A 23,031-nucleotide genomic window follows, 5' to 3' on the forward strand; every position below is an offset into this window, starting at 1 on the left:
AATATGCAAGAACCACAGAGATCACTTTTACTGTGATATGCAGTCTCCTGGAGAGATGAATTTTTAAGCAGAGATGATTAGTGTCATGTGACAGTTTAAGCGGATGCTCACAGCACTTGAGCTCACCACAATTACAATAGGAGGTAGTGAGAAAATTATTACAGTAGGACAGTACATAGCTTGGTGAATTTTATGCAGTTGTAATTTAACACTGCATCTTTGTATCTGTTAACATATCTCTTGACCACAGGTCGTTCCATGTATGGTCTCTAAGTATTTGTATTCATAAGTTTTGATACATTTTAATTTTTAATAATAAATGTATATGTTGTTCATGATAACAAATGATTAATACACTAGTATCTACATATAGTTTATGCATTCATAATATACTTTTTTCTTAATTTTTGAGATTTATAGGCTATGCAGTTTCTGAGTTTTTCAAATTATTACAGATCTCCAAAATATTTTCCAATATATTTATTGAAAATAATCTGCATATAGGTGGACCCTGACAGTTCAAATCCATGCTGTTTAAGGGTGAACTAGATGTACATGTGTGCGCATTTGTGTGTATGTATTCCATTTACTTTCAGCCTTTTGGCATCTTTAAGGTTAAACTTTAGGCTTTAAATGTGTTTATGCAGAAGATGGGTAATTTGCATTTAATTTAATCTGAGAATCTCTATTCCATTAATAAATTGAGTTTTGTCCAGTTACATTTATTTTACATAGTGGTACGTTAGGCTTACTTCTACCATGTTAGTTTGTGTTTTCTGTTCATCATGATTTTTCTTTGATGACAATATTTTTTGCTATTAATTTCCTCTTTCTTAAAACGTTCCCCCTTTTCTTTCACAACATTCCACTATTACGGTTGTTTGCTGCTTGCCTTTACCTCTTGTCTGACTTCTTTGTGACTCTCCTTTGTCACAAAATCTAGTCATCGGCACAGGTGTCAACTTGGACACATTTCTTTCTGTTCATAATGTAGTCATCATCCCTCATGGGTTCAATACTTCACTAGATGTCCCTCAGATTTGACTCCAGTAGCCCTGGGTTCTGGGGTATAGAGTAAAACCAGCTCAGTGGGGAGAGTCATGCACTTTTACATTATCATAAGTTGATTTTATTTAGACATAGAAAAAATTCATTTATGGGGAGATGGCCATTGTGACTAATTTGCAGATTAAATTTGCTGTTTAAATTTATGACTACTATTCACCAAAAACACCCTTCAAAGGTTCTTAAAAGGAAGATGAGAAAGAGGTAAAGGGCAATGACAGAGAGCTCGCTGGTGGCCCACCACCTGCTTCTCTGAGAATGTGTAGGACGTCATGGCTTCTGGCTTCCGTGATTTGTGCCTCTGGGGATGATCACTGGAGCCCAATAATAAGGGGTTGGGATTCACAGACCCTGTTGCTTTGTCATATTTTGTTCCACCACCTTCAGAGCCTTATACCAGCATTTACAGACTCTATGAGCTTAGTTAGATTGTGCACTGAAGTTTACCACACCCACCTCCAGACTTTTAGGTTCCCAGTCAGGATTGAGAGAGGCTGACCTTGCTGGTCACCTACACTACATGGCAGCCTACTGAAAATGTGGGTAGTCTCATAAATAGCTCCCATAAATGTCAGAACACAGGCTTTCAAATCAGATCCTGCTTAACGGTTATGTTTATCTATTAAAAGCAAAGTTTGTTTTTGTTTCTTACATATGTTTTAAAGGAGTGGACGAAAAGCTTCTTCAACCATGATGCTAATCTGGGACTTTCTCCCATGTCCCATCAAAGCCCCACATCCACCTCTTAGGATCCATATGAGCCTGGTGCAATTTTAAATGCCTAAATGTCAGGTCCTGCTGCCCCTCAAGTTCGACATCATTGAAACTTAAGCCAGATTCTCCATACAATTGCCTTATTTCTCTTAAAGCATAATCTTTTCTCCTATAATTTGGCCTCAAAATCTCAAGTTTTTTCTTTCCTTAATTGCTAATCCCTCTAGATCAGAGATGCCTAACAGAAACAGAAAGCAAGTCACGTATGCAATTTTTAAATTTCTATTAGTTGATAAGGCTCATGTACCTGATAATCCTTTTCCATTCTCACTGTTACATCTCTAGTTCAAGGGCTTGACAACTACCTTTAATGGGTCTATTGCAACATCTATATACTTATGTTCTGCCTTGAAATGAACAAATAGCTCATCTTAGCATTTGTTGATTATAACAAGCACTGTGCTTGCTGCTGAGTTTACCAAGAGGGGTAAAACCAAATCCTTGTTCTCATAAACATTGTAGTTTAGCAAGGAAGACAAAATATATGCAATTAACCATGATACATTGTGATGAGTACTATCATTGGGATATAAATAAAGCTCAGTGGGAACTTGGAGGAAGGAAATATTAGTTATGACTGAGGAGGTTAGAGTTATGAATGCCTCCAACAGAAAGTAGCCTTTGAAATGGGATTTGGACAATAAGTACAAAGTTTCCACATAGAACCACATTGCTAAGGGTGAAAGGCAAGAAGGGAGAAAGAATATACAAAGTTCATCTCACTTGTGGTACATTCTGCACAATACTAACTTAAGCTTTGTAAAAAAAGCTCCCAACATTCTCCTCCACTGCTTAACACTTTCATTAGCTGCCCTTTGCCTCATAAAACATGTGCATTCTTGTGGCTGGCTATTTTAAAATGTGGATTTTATTATTATTCTGGTTTGATGAGATTTACAGATTAGGGGAAAATTGCCTTTGAAAAGATTGTTACAGGTCCCAAAAGGAGGGAGCATACCACATGCATTAGTCAGAGTTTCATCCAGATTAATTGTTGCCCACCAATCTAGGCATCCTGGTCCAGCTAAGATGACCAATAAAATTAACTATCACACCATACCATGCAGAGTTACACTGGGAAGCACAAGGGTAGGTTAGGAGGCCGAGGGAGTGGGGATTTCCCTGGGAAGGAATAAGAGAAGCAAATCCTCAAAATCTAGAGGTCCGAAGTCTCTGGGAGGATCAGAGTTTCTGAGCATAAGCATGAGCGGTATTAAGAAAATGAGCAAGAGGAACGTGAAATGATAAAGCATTCCAGAAACAAAGGAAGGAGGCAGAGAACACAGATAAAACCAGCAAGAAAAAGAAGAGAAATAAAAGAAGCCAGTGAGCACAGTGAGAAGTTTTCAGGACAGCCAGCTGCTTTCTTAGCCTTTGGGATATGAACACTCTTTCTCTGGTTTGTATCAGCTTTTCTCTCTCTGATGCTACTAGTGTCAACACGGGGACTGTGGCTGGCTTCTGTGTCAATGTGTTTATATTTAAAAATATTATGGGGGCACAAATGTTTTTGGTCATGCAGGTTGCTTTTATAATGCTTGAATCAAGGTTACAAGTGTGCCCATCTCCCAGGTAGTGTTGGTTGTACCTTTAGGTAGATTTTTGCCTGGGCTCTCCTCCCTTTAGGTAGATTTTTGTCTGGGCTCTCCTCCCTTTAGGTAGATTTTTGCCTGGGCTCTCCTCCCCTTAGGTAGATTTTTGCCTGGGCTCTCCTCCCTTTAGGTAGATTTTTGCCTGGGCTCCTCCCCTTAGCTCCTGCTTGATTTCCTTTCAGTCTTACTTCCCTCTGTGCACCTGTGCTCATCAGTCAGTTCCAGTTTAATAGTGAGTGCACACAGGTTTGCTTTTTTTATTGTTTAGACACTTCACTTAGGATAACTGTTGCAAGTTTTGTCCAAATTATTGCAAAAGGCATCAAGTCACATTTCTTCATGACTGAGTAGTATTCCACCATATGCCATGTTTTGTTAATTGATTCATGAACTGATGGACATTTGGGTTGATTCCACATCTTTGCAATTATGAATTGTGCTTCATTCACATTTGAGTGCAGGTGACTTCTTGCCTTGGAAAATTCTTCTAGATATAGGTCTAGGCAAAGAATCTATGAAGAAGACCCCAGTGGCAATCACAGCAATAAGAGAAATAAATACATGGGGCTTGATTAAATTAAAAGCATCTGTGCAACCAAGGAAATAATCAACAAAGAAAACAGACAACCTATAGGATGGGAGAAAATACTTGCAAGCAAACATCTGATAAAAATCTAACTAATAATGAAAATCCACAAGGAACTCAAGAAAATCATCAAGAAGACACTAAACTGGGGCAGTGCCTGTGGCTCAAGGAGTAGTGCACCAGCCCCATATGCCAGAGGTGGCCGGTTCAAACCCAGCCCTGGCCAAAAACTGTAAAAAAAAAAAAAAAAAGAAGACACTAAACTGCCCCATTAAAATGTGGGCCAAAGACATGAAAAGGAGCTTTGAAAAAGAAGATAGAAAAATGGCCAATAAACATGAAAAAAGGCTCAATGTCACTAATCATCAGGGAAATGCAAATTAAAACCATGGTGAGATATCACCTCATCCCAGTGAGAATGTCCCTTATTAAGAAGTCCAAAAACAGCAGCTGTCAGCATGGATGCAGAGAGAAAGAACCACTGAAACAGTGTTGGTGGGACTGCAAATTAGTACACCCTCCGTGGAAAACAGTATGGAGATTAAACTCAGACTAATTAAGACTAAAAGTCAACCTGCTATTTGTATCAATCTTTATCAAATTATAATCTCCAAAGCTTGATTATTGTTTGATTTAATAAGACCTATAAATTGGTTTTTATTGAGTTTCTATCAATGTACCAACCTACGGCACTGTACTTCCTGTCTCAGCAGAGGGCAAATGTGGAATGCCTTGTTGTTCCATGTCCAGTGGGATCAACACTCTTAGGTCCTTGCTAAGTGCCAGCACTGGCAAGACTCTGGGGGTATAATAGTTAGAAACCATCCTTATCTGATGGGGGAGAGGAATACACACTCTGATAGCCAAGACAAGGGAGATTTTGAGCAATGTCAGACTAGCAGTGGGAGACCAATTTGTAGGATGACGCTACATCCCAGTTTTTCTGAAACAGTCCACATTTCTGCTTTTCCCCCTCTCCTGTAATCCTTAGTAACATCTCTTTCTCTATGCATCCTAGTTTGGGTGCAAATTCTGTGGTCACCTTACCATTGCAGGGGTTCAGGCAGGACTTTATGATGTCCAAAATTCACTGGGGCTAGAGTGGAAGGAGAGGAGTTGCTGCCCAATACTCGGACCAGGGCAGGCACATTGATACCTTTACTGTCTCTTTTATTTTTAATTTAAATTTAATTTTTTACTAAACCATAACTGTATACATTTATGGGGTACAATGGGATGATTTTATATACAATGTGGAATGCTTAAATGAAACTGATTAACATAACCATCACCTCGCTTATTTATTTTTTGTGGTAAGACATTCATCCACCTCTCACACAGACCAGGGCAGGGATAAAAGAATTCCAGTGAAAACTTAGTATCAGCAGAATACCAAATATTACGAACATATAACCACCACCTGGTTAACCGCTCAGTGGGCTTGCTGTTTATTTACCAGCTCTGATTGTACTTGCTTAAGAAATATGAAAAGAAATGAAAAGTCAGAGAGATAAGCTGTAGTTGTACAGGGGTGTGAGGACATGCTGCTGTTCTTGAAGTAAAACTGAATTTTCATGGACGGTTTTGGAACTTGCAGACAAGGACTGTGCAGCTCTGTTAAAGCTTCATCCATTTGGGGTCATTATAACCTTGCAAGATGGTTAAGTACAGAGCCAATTTAGTCAACTGAAAAACAATCGTTTGTTTCCTAGCACAAGTATTTAATCATGAGCTGTCAGGTAAACCTCCTATTAGGACCCAGAAAGGTTTACTTGGTGGTAGTAATTGAGGAATATTTTTTAAAAAGAGAATGAAATAACTAGACTCAAGAGAAAAGAATTATGCTTTAGCAGGAAAAAAAAAAAAAACGAATAAGAGGAAATGAAAAGGGTGAAGTGCTGCCGTTTCCTTTATTTTACTTTTTAACGTTTCTCCCGCTAGTCTCTCTCATTTCGTACATACAATGCAGGCCCTTCTCCCCCTCTAATCCCACTATTACCTTGTATTTACACAGTGCTTATCTCCTGGAAGCTTACAGGCCTACCTCTAAATCCACGCCACTTTAGAAAGCATTGCTTAACAAAAGGGGGATGCTTTTATTCAATCAGTCACTTCATTAAATGTGCAGGATGCAGCTTGGAGCTGGATTTGCCTTAAGTCTTTGTGCTGTGGGCCGCACACATGCATGTCACAGCTCCACACTGCCCAGGCAAAAGGAAACACAAGATTATGATTTTGCAAGTGGGAGCCAAGCCTACCATCATCCCTTTCCTCCAACTGTGATTCAGGGCCATGTTTCTTTCTAATCTGTGAAGAACGAGCCACCAGTTTGCTGATTTACCTTCGCATCTTTCAATCCCGTAAAATATGTTTGTCGGTTGTCTTTCTGTTTGGGAGCACTTATTTCTAACAGGCAGGACAATTTGCTTGAATTCGAACTCTTGCATTTTCTCCTCCATTTATACTTTTCAGACTGTTTGCAGAATTTCATTTCATCAGATTTATTTCCTCTGAAAAGAATTAAAAGAAAAACCTCTCAGATGGGAGGGAATGGTTTGGAGATGGAAACATTTTAGTAGTTTCTTCAAAAAAATTTGTTGCAACTTTATTATTCTTACAAAAAGTGCATGCTTTCCATGCATCCATAATTAATGAAATCAAACTCACTGTCTTGGACTCACTACAAGTTAACTCTCCATATTTTTCTTTTAGCTATTTTTTTTTAATTGAATGATAACTGTGTACATTAATGCGCTTCTGGGGTACAGTGTGGTATTTTAACACACAATCCGAAACACTTCCATCAAACTGGTTAACATAGCCTTCATGTCATTTTCTTAGTTATTGTTTTAAAATGTTCATATTCTACTCTTAGATTCACTTGTACCCTTATAAGATAAACCACAGAAGTGATCCCTCCAATCCCCCTCCCTCCGCCCACTCCCCTCTTCCCCCTCCCCGTATTCTTAGGCTGTTATTAGGTTATAGCTTTCATATAAAAGGTTTAAATTAATTTCATAATAGGGGTGTGTGCACTGGATACTTTTTCTTCCATTCCTGTGATACTTTGCTAAGAAGAACATTTTCCAGCAGCCGGGCTCTTAATGCTAGAGGCGTCCACTGTTCCTATTCATCCTTAAAGTCTGTTGACCCTCCTGAACTTTCATATTTCTCAGCCCTCTTCCTCCTTTGCCATTTCTCCCTTCTCCATTTTAGAGATCAGGCTAACATAACTTCAGACTATCAATTAGGAGGCAATGCCCAGGATATTTCTTTTAATTTTTGGTAAATAAGTTGATAAACATTTTATAAATAAATAATTTAAACGAGGTGATGCCACAGAATATCCAATAGGTTTACATGGTAATTTTTAAGAAAGTGTTGGGTATGTTATTTTGTCAATACAAACAGTGTTAACAATACAGTTTTTTCTCATTGACCAGGATGCCTCTTGGGATACTGGATAATCCCAGCCTCATAACATACACGATAACTCATCCTCAGAGTGACCATAGAAGGAATCAGAGGTGTCCATCTTCCATTCAGATGGGATAAGCCCAGAGAAGGATATGATGTCCAACTTCATTGTAAAGATAAAGCAGTCAGTTAGAAAAGGCTAGTGCTAAATCACATCACTGTCCATTGAAATAAGAATAAAGTGATGTCACCAATATTTATTTCATTCGTTTGAATTTTTATTTGAGAATCAGCTAAAAGAACCCAAAGCAGTTTCCTCTTAGCCCCTCACTGACATCTTTACTGGATGTAACAAACACACATACTTACATTACAAATAGAAAGCCAAAATGTCTATGTTATGGTTTTAGAAGGATCTATTTTGTAATGGGCTTCACTTTCTGTGCATTGTGTAATTGCCACGTTATAAACCTTTCACTGCTAGATATATAAAAGTAGCCTTTTAAATTCTTTATATTATAATTTCATGTGAGAACAAGAACTCTGATTGGAAAGTAGTTAATAAACCTCATTTTCTTTGTTTATACTAGGAATCAAGAAGTATTTATAAACCATCGCCACATAGTAACGCGGCTATTACAATGATCTATTTGGGGAAAAATGTACACCTAGCTTATGATAACCCAGACTTCCGGGATGAAATAAAAGTTTATCAACAGCACTGTGGTGGGGAAAATCTTTGTGTCTACAAAGGCAAACTACTTGAAAAAGGTACACATAAAACGTTAATTTGTTTTAATTGCTCGGAGTTGATGTTATAGATAAGCTGTTGTTGATATAATATCAAAATGACTTCAATCACTTTGGGAAATTATGCATATCCAGGGACTTATAAACCAACTGCCTAAAAGTAAATCTTGATTTACTGCTCCATGATTGAAACTGAAACAGCAATTACTCTTGCAGATTGTGGAAGAAAGGATTTGGAGTGATTTAACCTGGTAACAGATTAATTTGGGGGTAGAAATATATAATCATTAAAATGTTGCATGGATAAGCTGTCCCCCAAATTACAAGTTAACTATTTGGCTTGCCATCGTGAATTATACCGTACATTATTCTAGGAGAAAAATATCAGATTGGCAATTTGTTCTTCAGAGGTAGGTTGAGATAAAATCATGAATCTAATAAACTTCAGGGTGAAATCATATCTGAATAACTTGGTGCAGAATTTGGGTAAATCATTTTTAGTCCATTTCTGCTTTCATTTGATTATAAGTCCCTGTTTTTCAGCATAAGATAATGTTTCTATTTAATATGTCTTTTCACAAATTGCACTGTAGTGTTTTTCTTCAACATTAGTTCAGGGGAACAGTAGTGAAATGAGTGTTTACAGGGTTACTTTTGTTATTTCCTTGCTTAAGAAACTGTGTTTAGAAAGTAATACTGTATTTACTAATCAAAAGAAGTGTTTATGTTTGGTTAATGTTAATATGGACCATTGGTTCTCAACCTGTGGGTCGCGACCCCTCTGTAACAATGAAAATGCATCTGAAGAATTGAGGGAGGAGTTGGGGCAAACATGGAACTTTTACTATTGGTATTTCTGATTTCCCTCATCGGTCAAAAGCAACAACTATTAATTTCAAACTTTTCAAGTCCTTAAAGAGGAACTGTAACCACATAAATAGGAATTACATATTTAAAACTTCCTGACATAAAAAAGAGTGAACACTCGAACGTTAGTTTTAACTTATACTCGTACTACGATGCTTGATCCTGGTAGAAATTATTTTTCCCATCTTACATGTTTGGTGGAAATGTAGTTGACTACTTTTTCTCATTTTGCCACAGAGTTTGTGCCTTCTATTTGTAGATGAGGAAAATGAATCCATGGGTAGGATGGCTGTCCAAGGTCACACTGTGGGCAGAGTCGAGAGCAGATTCTGGCCCCCGACTAGATGCAAGACCCCACTCAGTTCCATGCAGCCTCAGTTAGCTATTGTCAATAGCAAAGGGTTTCTTACCTTTTTCGTAATATGAGTCAGAAACCCTAATAATAATGACATAAATACATATTATCATTTTTTAAGCATAACTTCAAGCTATTAATTTAGGGAGGATGCTGGAACTAGCTGTAGGCTAAAATTGAAACTGACCTAATACAAATGGTCCTGGGTCTTAGATTACACTTCGTTCAAAAAAGGCATACTTAATATCTGTTTGACTGCTGGGGAAAGTGGTAGATGCTGAATGATTTTCTGGTAGATGAGATACATTCTGTGCTGAGAGTGCAGAGCTCAGGGTGATGGGGGAAGGGTGTGACTGGCTCGGTTTTACTTTGCACACAGACTGACGCCGGGCCTCGGTGTTGTGGCATCGAACAGTCTTGATTAATAGGATGCAATGGAACCTTAAATAATTAAATCCCGTCCACATGATAATCTTGTCTCAGCTTGCCCTTGATTGCCAGGAAAGTAATTGTTCAAAATTAAAAAGTTGGGTGGCGCGGAGCCGACTTGTGGTTCAGCCATCTTAGTAGTTTAGTTGAACTGAAAAGACTTTGCCCTTTGTACAAATCAAAGCTGTGCAGGATTCAGTGAAATGTGAAGAGGGTTTTAGAAGATTTCTATTAAAAGAAAAAAAGACGGAGTGTAATATTCTTCTTGGAGCACTAAACTCATTAAAATGTGGCATTTGTTAATTTGCCTTGCTTCTATATAGACATAATAATAAAATCAATTATTTAGGAATGCAGCAAGTAGATCTTTTATTCTCACAGTAATTCATGGTGTCTCACAGTTTGATTTTAGATGTCAAGCTACAAGTGGATTGTTTATTACACCTGCCTATGACGTTACCACGTATTTCCTGCTAGTTGTAAAGAGGACCATTTCTCCACAGGCATTTTCATTTGCTTTTTTTGTCCTTTCAAACAACACAAAACTTGGCTTCTCGGGTTCATGTGGGTGTCAAGAATGAAGCAACATTATTATTTCTTCCTTTTCTGCCCCATTTTCTGGTATTTTCCTGTCCTGGTCCTGGGGTGCCTGTCTGCTCCTCATCACGCCTTCTTCACTGCCCCACCCTGCTGTTGTCTCCCCTGTGGTTGTTGTATTTCCTTTGTCTGGAATGCTCTCTGCCTTCCCTCCTTTTATTTTGTTTTTATTTTTTTTAAGTAAATTTATTTCAGGTTAGTGTGAGGGTACAAACAACCAGGTCAAAACATTGGTTTTTTTTTTTTTTTTTTTTGTAGAGACAGTCTCACTTTATCACCCTTGGTAGAGTGCCCTGGCATCACACAGCTCATAGCAACCTCCAACTCCTGAGCTTAAGTGATTCTTTTGCCTCAGCCTCCTGAGTAGCTGGGACTACAGGCGCCCACCACAACGCCTGGCTATGGTTTTGGTTGCAGTTTGGCCAGGGCCGGGTTTGAACCTGCCGCCCTTGGTATTTGGGGCTGGCGCCCTACTCACTGAGCTACAGGTAGAGTCCCTTCTGTGGTTATGTCCCACACATGAAAGGTGTGCCAGATACCCCCACCCCGTACCCATTCAGCTGAGAGCACCTCAACCTCCTCCCCCCTACTTGTACTGAAATGAGTTTTTCTCCTCTGTGGGCATGCATCAGATCATCTGCTGGCTTTGTATGAGCATTGAGTCCATTGGATACTTGCTTTTCCATTCTTGGGATACTTTACTAAGAAGAATGTGTTTCAACTCTATCCAGGATATTTAAAAGATGTGATGTCACCATCTTTTGGTTTACTCATTGTCCCTAATCATCAGCGAAATGCAAATCAAAACCACCCTGAGATATCACCAGCCCCAGTAAGAGTAGCCCACATCACAAAGTCCCAAAGCTGTAGATGCTGGTCTGGATGTGGAGAGAGGGGAACACTCTTATACTATTGGTGGGATTGCAAACTAACGAAGCCTCTTTGGAAATAAGTATGGAGAATTCTCAAAAAGCTCAAATTAGACCTCCCATTTGACTCTGCAGTCCCACTACCAGCCATCTTTCCTCCTTTTAACATTCAAATCTTACCTATCTCTTAGGATTCAGATGCACATCTGTCTCAGCTGACTCCTATTCTGGTCTATCCCAAATGGCCCATGTCTCTCAGTCTGAGCTCAAAACTGGAACATTCATTGTACTTTGACTTAAATTAACTGGTTTAAATTTTTTTTTTTTTTACTTATTTTTACTTAATCATATATGTATATATATATATGTTTAGTTTTTAGAAAAGCTAAATTGTTATACACATTTAATACCATAAAATGTAACTGCTAATAAGTATACAATTAAACGACTTTTAGGGATTATATGGAGTTGGGCAGCCATTGTCACAAACCAATTTTAGAACATCTCTGTCTACACAAAAAGTTTCCTTGTTCATTGGTAGTTAGTTCCCACTCTCCTTGTTCACCCCAGGGCAACCATGGTTCTGCTTTCTAACTCTCCAGATTGTCTATTCTGGACATTTCACATAAAGGAAGTCTTCCAGTAGGTAGTATTTCATCTTGCTTTTTTGACTCAGCACAGTGTTCTTGAAAGTCACGCATTCCTGTTGACACCAGCCATGGTTGCTCTCTCCCTATACTGCTGAGTAGACCCCATGACATGAATATATAGTAGTTTTAAAATGTATTACCCAGTTGGTGGGCATTTGTGTTGTTTCCAGTTTGAGGCTATTATACATATTGTATAATATTAGCCTGTGAATACAAGTTTTTATGTAGACATAAGTTGTTGTCATTTCTTTTGATTAGAAGTAGTTTTGACGTTCCCCCCCCCCCCCGAGTATTGTTCATACTTGCCTGTTTCTTTACATGTCTTAAGGGCTTTTTTTAATGGAAAATTGGATGTTTTAGACAGGGTAGTAAAGCTACCAAAGCTACTATGAATTCTGGATTCCGACTTTTCCTTATCAAATGTTATTATTGTTGATGGTTTAAAACCTCTTTTTGTTCTGTTGTTTATTCTTTTAGTAACTGACCTAGAATAAACCTATGAAATTCAGCGCCCATAACCCTACTGTATAGTCAATGATTCTTCCTTTAAATTTAAAAAAACTATTTTTGTTTTTAGTCTGGTCTTCAAGGTTGTCTCTGTTTCTTTCTTTTTTTTTTTTATTGTTTAGTGATCATTCTGTGGTTTTTCAGAAGTTGGGAGGCTCAGACACCTTGAGACAATGAAGCCTCCGTTATCTACTAACGGGTATATTTGCAGTATATTAGTTTCCTGGGAATGACAACAAATATTCCTCAAATTGTGGCTTAAAGCAACAGAAATTTATTTGTTTACATATTTGGAAGCCAGAAGTTTCTAATGAAGGTGTAGGTAGGGACACACTCCCTAGAAAGCTCTGGGGGAGGCGGCATCCTTAACTCTTTCACCTTCTGGTAGCTCTGGCTCCTGGCCAGCTCACGGCAACCTGCAACTCCAAGCATTGCGGGGCTTGTAGCTCCAGCATCCCAACTGCTGCTCTGTCTTCACATGGAATTGCTCTCCAGGTATCTCTGTGTGTCTCCTCTCCTCTTTTTAGGAGAACAAAAGTCGTTGGATTTATAGCAAAAGTTAAATCCAGGATGACCTCCCTTTATCTTCCCTAATTACATCTGGAAGGACGCGGCTTTCAATAAAGTCACAATGAGGGTCCGAGTGGTTGTGATTGTTGGAGGACATGATTCATTTCACTACAGTGGGTTGCATGCATTCAAAATTTCTGGCAGTTTTCATGACTACTGAAACTTTTGTTTTCTACCAGGCTCTCTTGTGTTTTCTCCATGCACAGATGAAAGCTCCTCGTGGCCTGGGGGTGTCTGCCAGGCTTCCCGTTAGCTGGGGGTATTGAGGGAGCTCACTGAATGCCTCCATGACTCCCAGTTGCCTGTATCTCCCTGCTAAGCTTCTGGTCTGGCCACCGGCCTGTTGCTTGCCTTAATGTGCACTATAGACTCAGGCTGGTAGAACCTCTGACCGTTCCTGTGAGCTTGCCTCTGAGATTACTACTTATTACTGGTAGTGCCACAGGCCCAGGGCTTTTCATCTTCTGCTCCAAATCCAGCCACCCCCTTCCCGACAATGAAGCTGCTGGTTATCGGTGGCCGGTCCCACCCTATTAGAACTACTCCGGGGAAGTAGCGGCAGGTGGACGGGGTGAGAGTGATCCCAGGCAAGAATCCCACAGATGTCTACTGTTCACCTACAGTTCAGCCATTTTTCATAAATAAATTCTGCTCAGTTTGTGTTCAGTCTTTGGTCCACTTCCAGAGAGGACATTTTGAGGGGATAGCATTTGATGACCTCACTCCAGAAGTCCAGTTGATTAATTTTTTGCCTCTCCTGCTCAATTATAACTTCTTGAGAAAGAACATCACATTTGATATTTCTCAGTATTTTTCTCCTTTCTGCCTAAAATAGCACTACCCACTGTCAGTGAACAATAATCAGTACCTTGTACAAGTGTCGCACAAAGGCTTTCTAACGCGTACATGCATTATGTAGCCTTTCAGTCTGCTTTATGAAGTGAATAGACAGGGACACAGTCTCCTATCCCCATCTGCCTCCTGAAGGTGAGAATTCTGAAATGCAACAACATTCAATGACTCACCAAGGGACCCTCAGCTGGGTCAAGGAACAAGGCCTTCTGGTTTCGGGTCTTTCTTCTTTCCCCTACTCCATGAGGAAGCCATGCAGTCAAGGTTGGCAGGTGTCACTATGTTTTTAAAAATACAAAATTGTAAAATAAATAACAAAGAAGTAACAGCAGAGGTTGTCTATTCTTGTTCTATAAGCTTGAAAGAAAGAAAAGAACAAAATGGAATAATAGCTGGGTATGCTCTTCAGCTATGTGGGCATCAAATACCTTGAACAAAGTATCACTGATGGAAGTTGATTTCCTGGGCCCATTTTCAACATGTCCTTGGCTGCCTCCCTTCCTGGACTGGGTACTTGGGGAGTCCTGGGGTGTGATACTGCAGCAGAATGGGTCACATTACGTGAATGCAGGGTTCAAGCTTCTATAATGACAGCAGTCAACTTGCCTCCTAAGTCACCACTTGGGGAGTTCATTTATCATTAAGACAAGTGGACTTTGTGGCTTAGTTTCCCCAGACACTATTTTTCCCCCCAGTTTTCACTTTCCTAGTGCGTTATTTTCACATCACAGATAATAAGGTATAAATGGCAGAATTATCTTTTTAATAACTTTATTCTTTAGAATGAATTGGATCTGACTTTGAAATACTTTTGGCAGCAGAATGTAGTATACACATAGTGTTTCATTATTTTGGGGGGTCTTCAATGCCGTTGTCCCAGGACCTGGGGAAAATAAGACTAGCTTTAGCTCTCGTGGATTTTACAAATATTTAAGGCACCGAACATCTCTATTAGGGTTCTAAAAGTACCGTCCCTGGACTGATAGCATCAGCATCACTTGGAAGGTCTGGGGTGAGGCCCAGCAATCTGTTTGGTTTTGTTTTGTTTTGAGACAGAATCTCACTCTCGTTGCCCTGGGTAGAGTGCTGTGGCATCATAGCTCACAGCAACCTCAAATTCTTAGGCTCAAGCCATCCTCCTGCCTCAGCCTCTTAAGTAGCTGGGACCGGCAGTCTGTGTTTTAATAAGCTCTCCAGGTGATTCTGATGCACATTAAACTTTGAAAGCAACTAGTATAGCCGTATTTTAATAGATTGTAGTAAATACAACAATAGGAAACACATATGTGATAGAAAGGGGAAAATTGTTCACTCTATTATTGTTAGAAGTGAAACAATCCAGGGAGGGCCTCTTTTTTTTTTTTTAAATGAGAAATGACATTATAAGTTTTCATGAGGAAAGATGATTTCGAGTAACTCTGTAAAGAGTAGGGTTTATCTTGATTCGCGTTAGTGCCTCTAGGGTGGGACCTTTTCCATGAGCATCATAAAGACTTGGAATTATTATAAGCTATTAATTTTAGGCAGTGTTATTAATTTATTAATGGAACTTTGGGGTGTGTCAGGGAGAAAGAAGAGATCTCAAATTCAAACCGAATCGAATATGGCTTGGAGATGAATACGCGTCATTCACGGATGTTTTAGGATATTTAAAGTCACAGCTAAAAGTACAAAATTTTAAAAAGACATTACAGGGTTGGAACCTGTGGTTCAGTGGTTAGGGCACTGGCTACATACACCAAGGCTGAAGGGTTCAAACCTGGCCCGGGCCTGCTAAACAACAATGACAACTGCAACAACAACAACAACAAAATAGCCAGCCATTGTGGCAGGTGCCTGTAATCCCACTACTTGGGAGGCCGAGGCCAGATAATCACTTGAGCCCAAGAGTTTGAAGTTGCTGTGAGCTGTGACAGCACTCTACCAAGGGTGACATAGTGAGACTCCATCTCCAAAAGAAAAAAAAAGGTATGACTGAGCCCACAGTAGCCTTTCATCATTAGCACTTTATTATTAATAGATAGCATGGAAAGATACAGGCATAAAACTTAGAGGCATGCTGGGATTCAAATTCTAGCTCTCCCACTTACTGTATAATATTGGGTAAATTATTAAACTCATGTAAGCCTCAATTTCTCCACCTAGAAACTAGTGATAGACATATTCCCTCTTCATGGAACACACCCTAGATAATCAGTGATAATGCCTGCCATAGTCATATAATGTTATATATGATTATTTTGTTACAAATCAAAGGGTTTTATAAAGACTTGGAGTATTTATTGTAAATAAAAGTGATAAAATATATTCTATGATTAAAAATTGTTTTCAAATTAACAGATGATCTAGATCATAATATGGTACTTATAGAAAAATGTCACTTAGAAGATGTTCATTGATTCTACTAATAGATTCCTTTTTTAAATTCCAGAGACCTTTCAGTTTATTTCCAAAAGGCACCATGGTTTTCCCTTCAGCCTCACCTTTTTCCTCAATGGGATACAGGTGAACAGGTTAAGCTCCTGCTGTGAATATAAGCACCGAAAAGGTTCCAGACTCGGAGGCAAACGAGGATACTTTGGATTTGTGTGTGTTGAGAGATCATCTCCTTGCTACAAGTATGTGAGCAAATGTTCCTTGGTGGAGGGCAAGTTTTGCTACATTTTTCTTCTAATGCTTCTCTAATGCATTTGTCTGCACATAAGTTTGCTAAGAAAAATCAACACATAAGAGCCTAAAGTGTATAAGTTAGGCTGGTTTATTACAACCCTGAGTGTTGTATTTAGACATAATAAGATTTCCAGATGTAATACGTAACAGAGATAAAAGCTGGTGGCGTTTTAAACTATTCCACTTTCTCTCTCTCCTTTCCTTCATACTGCTTTACGTCCTATTTCTGAAGGGAAGGAGATGGGGCTTGTGTTTTGGGTTTCTTCTCATGCCTCTGAGTAACTGATTTTGGGCGTGTGAAGCGTTTGCCAGACATCTGGCTCACATGGTTGGGTATTATAGGTTATGCGTTTTAGAGGTGTGCCTGTACTATGGGGTGTCCCAGTTTTCATTTGAAGCCCACTAGTTTCAGTCTCATGCATAACTGATAAAAGGCCAGTTGTGACTGTTCACAGCTTGCCTACTGGGCATCTGGTTTGAAACTAGAAGTCTTGCTTGTGGGCTTTCTTTCACTTTTTTCTGAATGTTCTCACAGAGAATTGACTAGGTACCAAACTGGAATACAGGAGTGAACCAGCTAAAGTCCATGTCTCCATGGAACTTCTGACGGGGAAAGGCAGATAACATCTTAATAAGCCAGTAAATGCCGTAATATAGTGAGCAGGATGGACACAAAGCAGGGTCAGGGAGCTGCAGAGAGGGAGGCGGAATGAGGGGACGAGGGCGTGAGTTACATCATGCAGGATCGTCAGGAAAGGCCTCTCTGAGCAGACATCACACGTAAAAAGTGTCTTCCTCCATAAGGCATTTTAGGCAGAGGACTGGCACACACACAGGGTGTGAGGCAGGAGCACGCCTGGTGTGTCTAAGCTAACACATGGTCAGAGCAAAAGCAAGGAATACAACAGCAAGGTCGGAGATGTGGTCAGAGAAAGTGAGGCCAAGCCATGCACCATCCAGAGGTCACTGCAAGGACTTCAGCTTTTATTCAGAGGAGGAGGATGGAAAACCTCTCAGGTCGGTTTTGAGGAATGACCTGGCCTTATTTGACAGTAACTCTTATGGAAAACACGAACTAGAGGGGTTTGAGGAAGAGTGGAAGCTGCTGTAGTCTAGGGAAGAAACAACGGTGAACTGAGTTAGAAGTGATTAGGTTCGATATAGATTTTTGAAAATAGAACTTAGAGAATTCACTGATAGATTCGATACAGGGTATGGGATGCAGGGTATGAGTTACAGATGCCTCAAAATTCACTGCCTTAAAAACTGGGAAAATGTCCAGTTAACAGGACTGTGGATGAAGCCATTTTAGGAATAAAGGGTGTTTGGTCTTAGAGACATTAAGTTTGAGACTTCTGGGAGAGGCACGACGTTGCATAGAAGTTAGATGGAAGAATCTGGGGTCAACTGAGAGGTCCAGCCTGGGGATATAAATTTGAGAATGATTTGCATATAGATGGCATTTAACGTCATAGGATGGGATGTGATTACTTAGGAAGTGAATATAGAGAAGATATCTGAGTAATGAGCTCCATGTCACTTTGCTTCAGAGCTAAGGGAGAAAAAGAGAAACCACCCTGGGAAGGAAAGCCAGTGATTAGAAAGAGAACCTACAGCACGGCACCCGTAGCACAGTGGTTATGGAACCGGCCACATACACCAAGGCTGGTGGGTTCAAACCTGGCCCGGGCCTGTTAAACAACAATGACAACTGCAACAAAAAATAGCTGGGTGTTGTGGGGGGGCGCCTGTAGTCCCAGATACTTGGGAGGCTGAGGCAAGAGAATAGCTTAGCCCAAGAGTTTGAGGTTGCTGTGAGCTGTGACGCCACAGAACTCTACTGAGGGTGACATAGTGAGACTCTGTCTCAAAAAAACAAAAAAGAGAGAGAGAGAGAGAGAACCTAGGAAGAGTAATGTCTCAGAAATGAAAGAGTAATTTCACAGAATTAATACTGAAGAATTGAGGTTAGGCTTCACTGCATTGAGCATACAGACGGGTCAAGTCAGTGGAACCTGAGGATTGAGCAGTGACTTAGCAGTGTGCTGGTCAGCAGTGATCTTAGCCCAAGTTATTAGAGTGGGGCCGTAGGACGTAAGTTTTATTGGCATGGGTTTAAGAGATAATTAGAGAAGAACTAAGGCCAGAGACCACAGATATATTTTAAAAACGGTTACTTTAAAGAAAAAATGGTCCATAGGATGGTAGCCAGGAAAGAGAATGGAGGGAACCATGGGGACTTTTTATTTTTTAACATGGATGATACCACGTTCATATGGCAATAAATAGGATTGAGAACCTAGAGAAGAAAAGCAATTGATAAAGTATAATAGAAAGGGGGAAAGTGGTCGGAGAGACTGAAGAAGATGGATGCAGGCTCACGTGCAGGTGTCAGCCTTAGGAGGAGGAGCGTTTCTTCCACAGGAATTGGAGGAAAGTGGGTCCACGAGCTAGGGACAGTACACTGGGGGTGCGCTGGGGACAACTGGTGATTATTTCTATTTTTTCCAACAAGAAATAAGTTTATCAGCAGAGGATAAGACTGAGGGAGGAGGGGAGGTTTTAGGAGAGAGATGGGTATGAAGGAATAATCCAGAGAGTGGGACAGTGCATGGCTCAAGGCAATGCAGAACCAGTGCCCAGCTGTACTTGGGGCCCACCGGATCTGCCCTCCAGGTCCACCTCAAGTATGCTAACTTCTTGTTTGTGAGCAAATCATTTAACTCATTTTTACTGCAGATTGGGTAAGAGTCCAGTTGGCCTGGTTTAAACGAGGCAGGGTAGATGGGTAAGTGCTGGAGCCTTGTCTGGCCTCATTCCCATGGAGGCTTCTAGGGTTATCCCAGAGGCGCTATGCTGCAGAACCCCAGTGAGAGTTGGGAGCTACCCCCAGGAGACTGTTATCTCTTTTTTGTTTTTGTTATGTACACAATGATACTTTTTACTTTTCATTATTTTAAGGGATGTACATTCTTTCCTTCAGTTTACTCATAGTGAAATTAATTTTAATTCCTTTAAAAAATACTGCTCCCTGGAAATTTTGCAATGAGAGAATGGATGGCATGGCACAATAAGCCAACAGGGAGTTCTATGTCTAAAAGTGATTAGGAGTTGCCCATTTAAAGACCTCAGGAAACAAACAGACAAGAAAAGCTGAGCAGTAGTCAATTCAAAGTATGAAGGTTCCACAATTGTACTCACCCCTCAATCGTGGGGACTGTTGGAAGAGGCATTGAAGTCAAACAGGCTGTCAGTGAGAGGAGAACACCGATGTTACCCACGTTCTTCACCCCACTCACCTCAGCAGATGGGCAATAAAAAGTCAGTACATATGGTGAGGAGAATCTAAGCCTTTACACAGCCAACATAAGCTAAAAGTAACAGCGTATCAGAGACCCCAAATCAATGGATTTGATGTTGTCACTGATAGGCAGAAGGCACTGTTAGTCCTCATATACTGTGAAGATTCACGACACCTTTCTTTCAAGGAGAGCAATGTGCTAGGCACCATTATTACAGCCAGGAAATATTTATCATGCTTAATATGGGTACAATAAATATATTCTTATCATCTCATTTTTACAGCCTGGTAGTTACCTTGAGTGCAAATCCTTTTAGCTTTATTTTATGAGGAGGTATTGAAAAGTTAAGAGATATAACTCAGTTCTCATATTTGCTTATTGAAAGAATTTATAAAGATCCATTCCTATGATATTTCTAGACTGGAGATGGCTAAAATTCAGTGAAAGCTAAGAAATTGCCGTTGGATTTGATTCTGGTTTTACGATTATTCCTATTCCTCCTGGACTGACGGATCTTGACTACATTCTGATTCCTTTTCACTGACCCAGGTTAAATTATTCAGTTAGCTGGTAGTTATGTCGTGGGGAAAGTGGGGGGTGTAGTTCTAGAGAAGAGGAAGATGGGAACTGACAACTTCCAAATACCAGGTCATGGATCGTCTCCAGGCCTTTTCAGAACCTTCTTCAGATTGTGTTTCTAGAGAGAGAGCATGAGCGTTTGCTCTGGAAGCCCAAGAGGGTTCCATTTGTCGGTGTAACTCATCATCTTTACTGGTTGAATCATAGCTAGTAAGTCATAGAATAACATGGTTGTGCTTCAGTGTGAGGTGGTGCTGAACTGGGGTCCAGCTCCGTCACGGACCTGCTGGTGACCTTGGGCTGCTGGCATCTCTAAGCCTCAGTTTCCTCATTTGTAAAGTGGTGATGATAATTCTTAATTTATTGATCTGCAAGGTAGTGAATTCTTTAAGACAATAGATATAGAGTGCCCAGCTAAGAGTTTGGCACAAAGGGAGTAATCTTAACATTACCATAATCATCACTTACATTTAACTATAATAAGTATATATATATATGTATGTGTGTGTGTGTGTGTGTGTGTGTGTGTATATATATATATATACATATAAAACCACTACTGGAATTCTTATTTTGATGTTAACTTGAGAGATAGACAAAAAAGTTATAGAAGACAATTTGTTCACATTACTTCTATTATAATTGATTTAAAAAATTTTAATATCATAATGCATTCAGATTTTATGCATGTTTCACCAGATGTGACTTGGAATGGCTTTATAACCTCTGTAAATAATTGCCATTTTCAAAGAACAAAAGCTTACTGCCAGTAAAAATCACCATAAGATGGTAATATCATCTTCAAAAGGCCATTGTAGAAGCAATAATAGAACTACTATTAAAATAAGGATGCAGACTTCTGAGTTACTTAGAGGATGCAACAGCATTTAACTGTATACCTTTCTTAAAAAATCAATCCTATTTATACTCAGTGTTGTATGTAAGTCTTTTGTTGTTGTTGTTGTTGGAATAATAAATTATCAAAGACTGAAAGGCATTTTTATCCTCTGATTATTTTTATATCATCTTCCACATGCCTATAAACTTGAATTATTTTGTCACATAATTCTTGCTTAAGAATAGATATATATGTTTGTGCATATATACATATGTTTGTACATATATACATCTGCACATACATATATATATATAATTATTTGTATCTCTATTAATATATCTATGTATACTGCTATAAGACAAAGATATGCTTTATGGCACAAATTTCAATTTGGCAGAATAATTGTTGGTCAGTGACTTGTTTTCCTTCCTGTTTATTATTGTGGGTAAAATTTTACTGAGGTTTTTTTGTGTTCATTTACAAGATTTTACTATCAATAAAGAAAAAATAATTTTTTAAATTAACCTGTATGTACTGTAATAAAACTTTTTTGTATCATCTCTTAATAGAATAAGAGATACGTGATTTAAAAAGCTGTGAGGTCCCACAGTGCTATACATAAAGTTTAATAAACATTTTATGTTCATATTTTTCATAGGTGCATTATTGCAATGGGCCTTGACAAAAAGCCAACTTCAGCAAAACCTAAGAAAGAAAAGAGCATTGAGAAAAGAGAGGAGCTGAAGAAGGGTGAGAGGAGAGTGAGGAAGGATGGAGAGAACATGACACCAAGGAGAAATGAGATCAAGGGGGACAAAACCTGTGTCTCAGACATTTTTTCAGCTCAAGAAATAAAAACAGGGGACAGAGAAGTGGTAACTGCTATGGAAGAAATGGAGCGTAAAGAAAAACCGAGACCAGATGTTTGGGACAATGATCAGGACAATACTTTAAAATACGGTAATCGGTATCACAGGGTTCTTTTGTTCTTGCTGCCATTGTTCCGTTTAGGTCTTTAAAATGTGTTTATCAAAATTTGCAAAAATATCCCTTAAGTGTTGCCACTCAGTTGTGGGCTTTAGAGAATTCTGTGACATGTTGGGAATCCTGATCACACTCCTCTGCTATTTTGCCTGGAGTCCGCGTCACACCCCTAGAGCAGGGTCCACCTTAGCCCACAAAGGTTGAAGGTGTTTGTTGTGGAAGTGAGGAAGGGAGAGTCTATGCCTGTGGGAGCTCTGTTGACTTCTGCAGAGGCCGTTTTGAGCAAATCAAATTCTGCTTGGGTTTTTAGTTTTTGGATGTACTTTGGTGAAATTGATGCATTGTTCTGCGTCAGGTTAGGTCTGACATGTATGGTAACATGGTGATAGGACATTACGCAGCTAAAGGCCGTTGACATAGGCTTAAGGTCCTGGAAGCTGTCTGCAGTTTTTGACATTTTTCTTTTCTGTATTCTCTCCTCTCCCCTGCCTTTCCCTCCCTTTCTCTCTCTCTTTATACACAAACACACACACATATTCATACAGACACATACACACACATACAGGTCTGCCGTGTTTTATCGTGCTTCACTCTATTGCCCTTGACAGATACTGTGTTTTTTTTACAAATACAGGGATGTGGCAGCCCGGCATCGAGCAAATGTTGTCATTTTTCCATTTTGACCATATTTCAAGCTTTTATTGTTACTGTATCTGTCATGGTAATCTGTGATGGGTGATACGGATGATACTATTGTAATTGTTTTTTTTTTTTTTTT

General features: G+C 39.5%; 1 protein-coding gene across 1 annotated transcript in view; it reads left to right on the forward strand.

The window, feature by feature from the left end:
- The window catches only part of ERICH3 (glutamate rich 3), an 80,568-nt gene that overhangs the window by 23,852 nt on the left and 33,685 nt on the right, over window positions 1-23,031 (forward strand). The window contains exons 8-10 of the mRNA XM_023509886.1: window positions 8,025-8,205; window positions 16,312-16,498; window positions 21,928-22,229. Coding sequence (XP_023365654.1) covers window positions 8,025-8,205; window positions 16,312-16,498; window positions 21,928-22,229 — 670 coding nt within the window. The remainder of the gene's footprint in view (window positions 1-8,024; window positions 8,206-16,311; window positions 16,499-21,927; window positions 22,230-23,031) is intronic.

Source organism: Otolemur garnettii, unplaced genomic scaffold (assembly GCF_000181295.1).
Source record: "Otolemur garnettii isolate 467f Iridium unplaced genomic scaffold, OtoGar3 scaffold00010, whole genome shotgun sequence".
Taxonomy (NCBI): domain Eukaryota; kingdom Metazoa; phylum Chordata; class Mammalia; order Primates; family Galagidae; genus Otolemur; species Otolemur garnettii.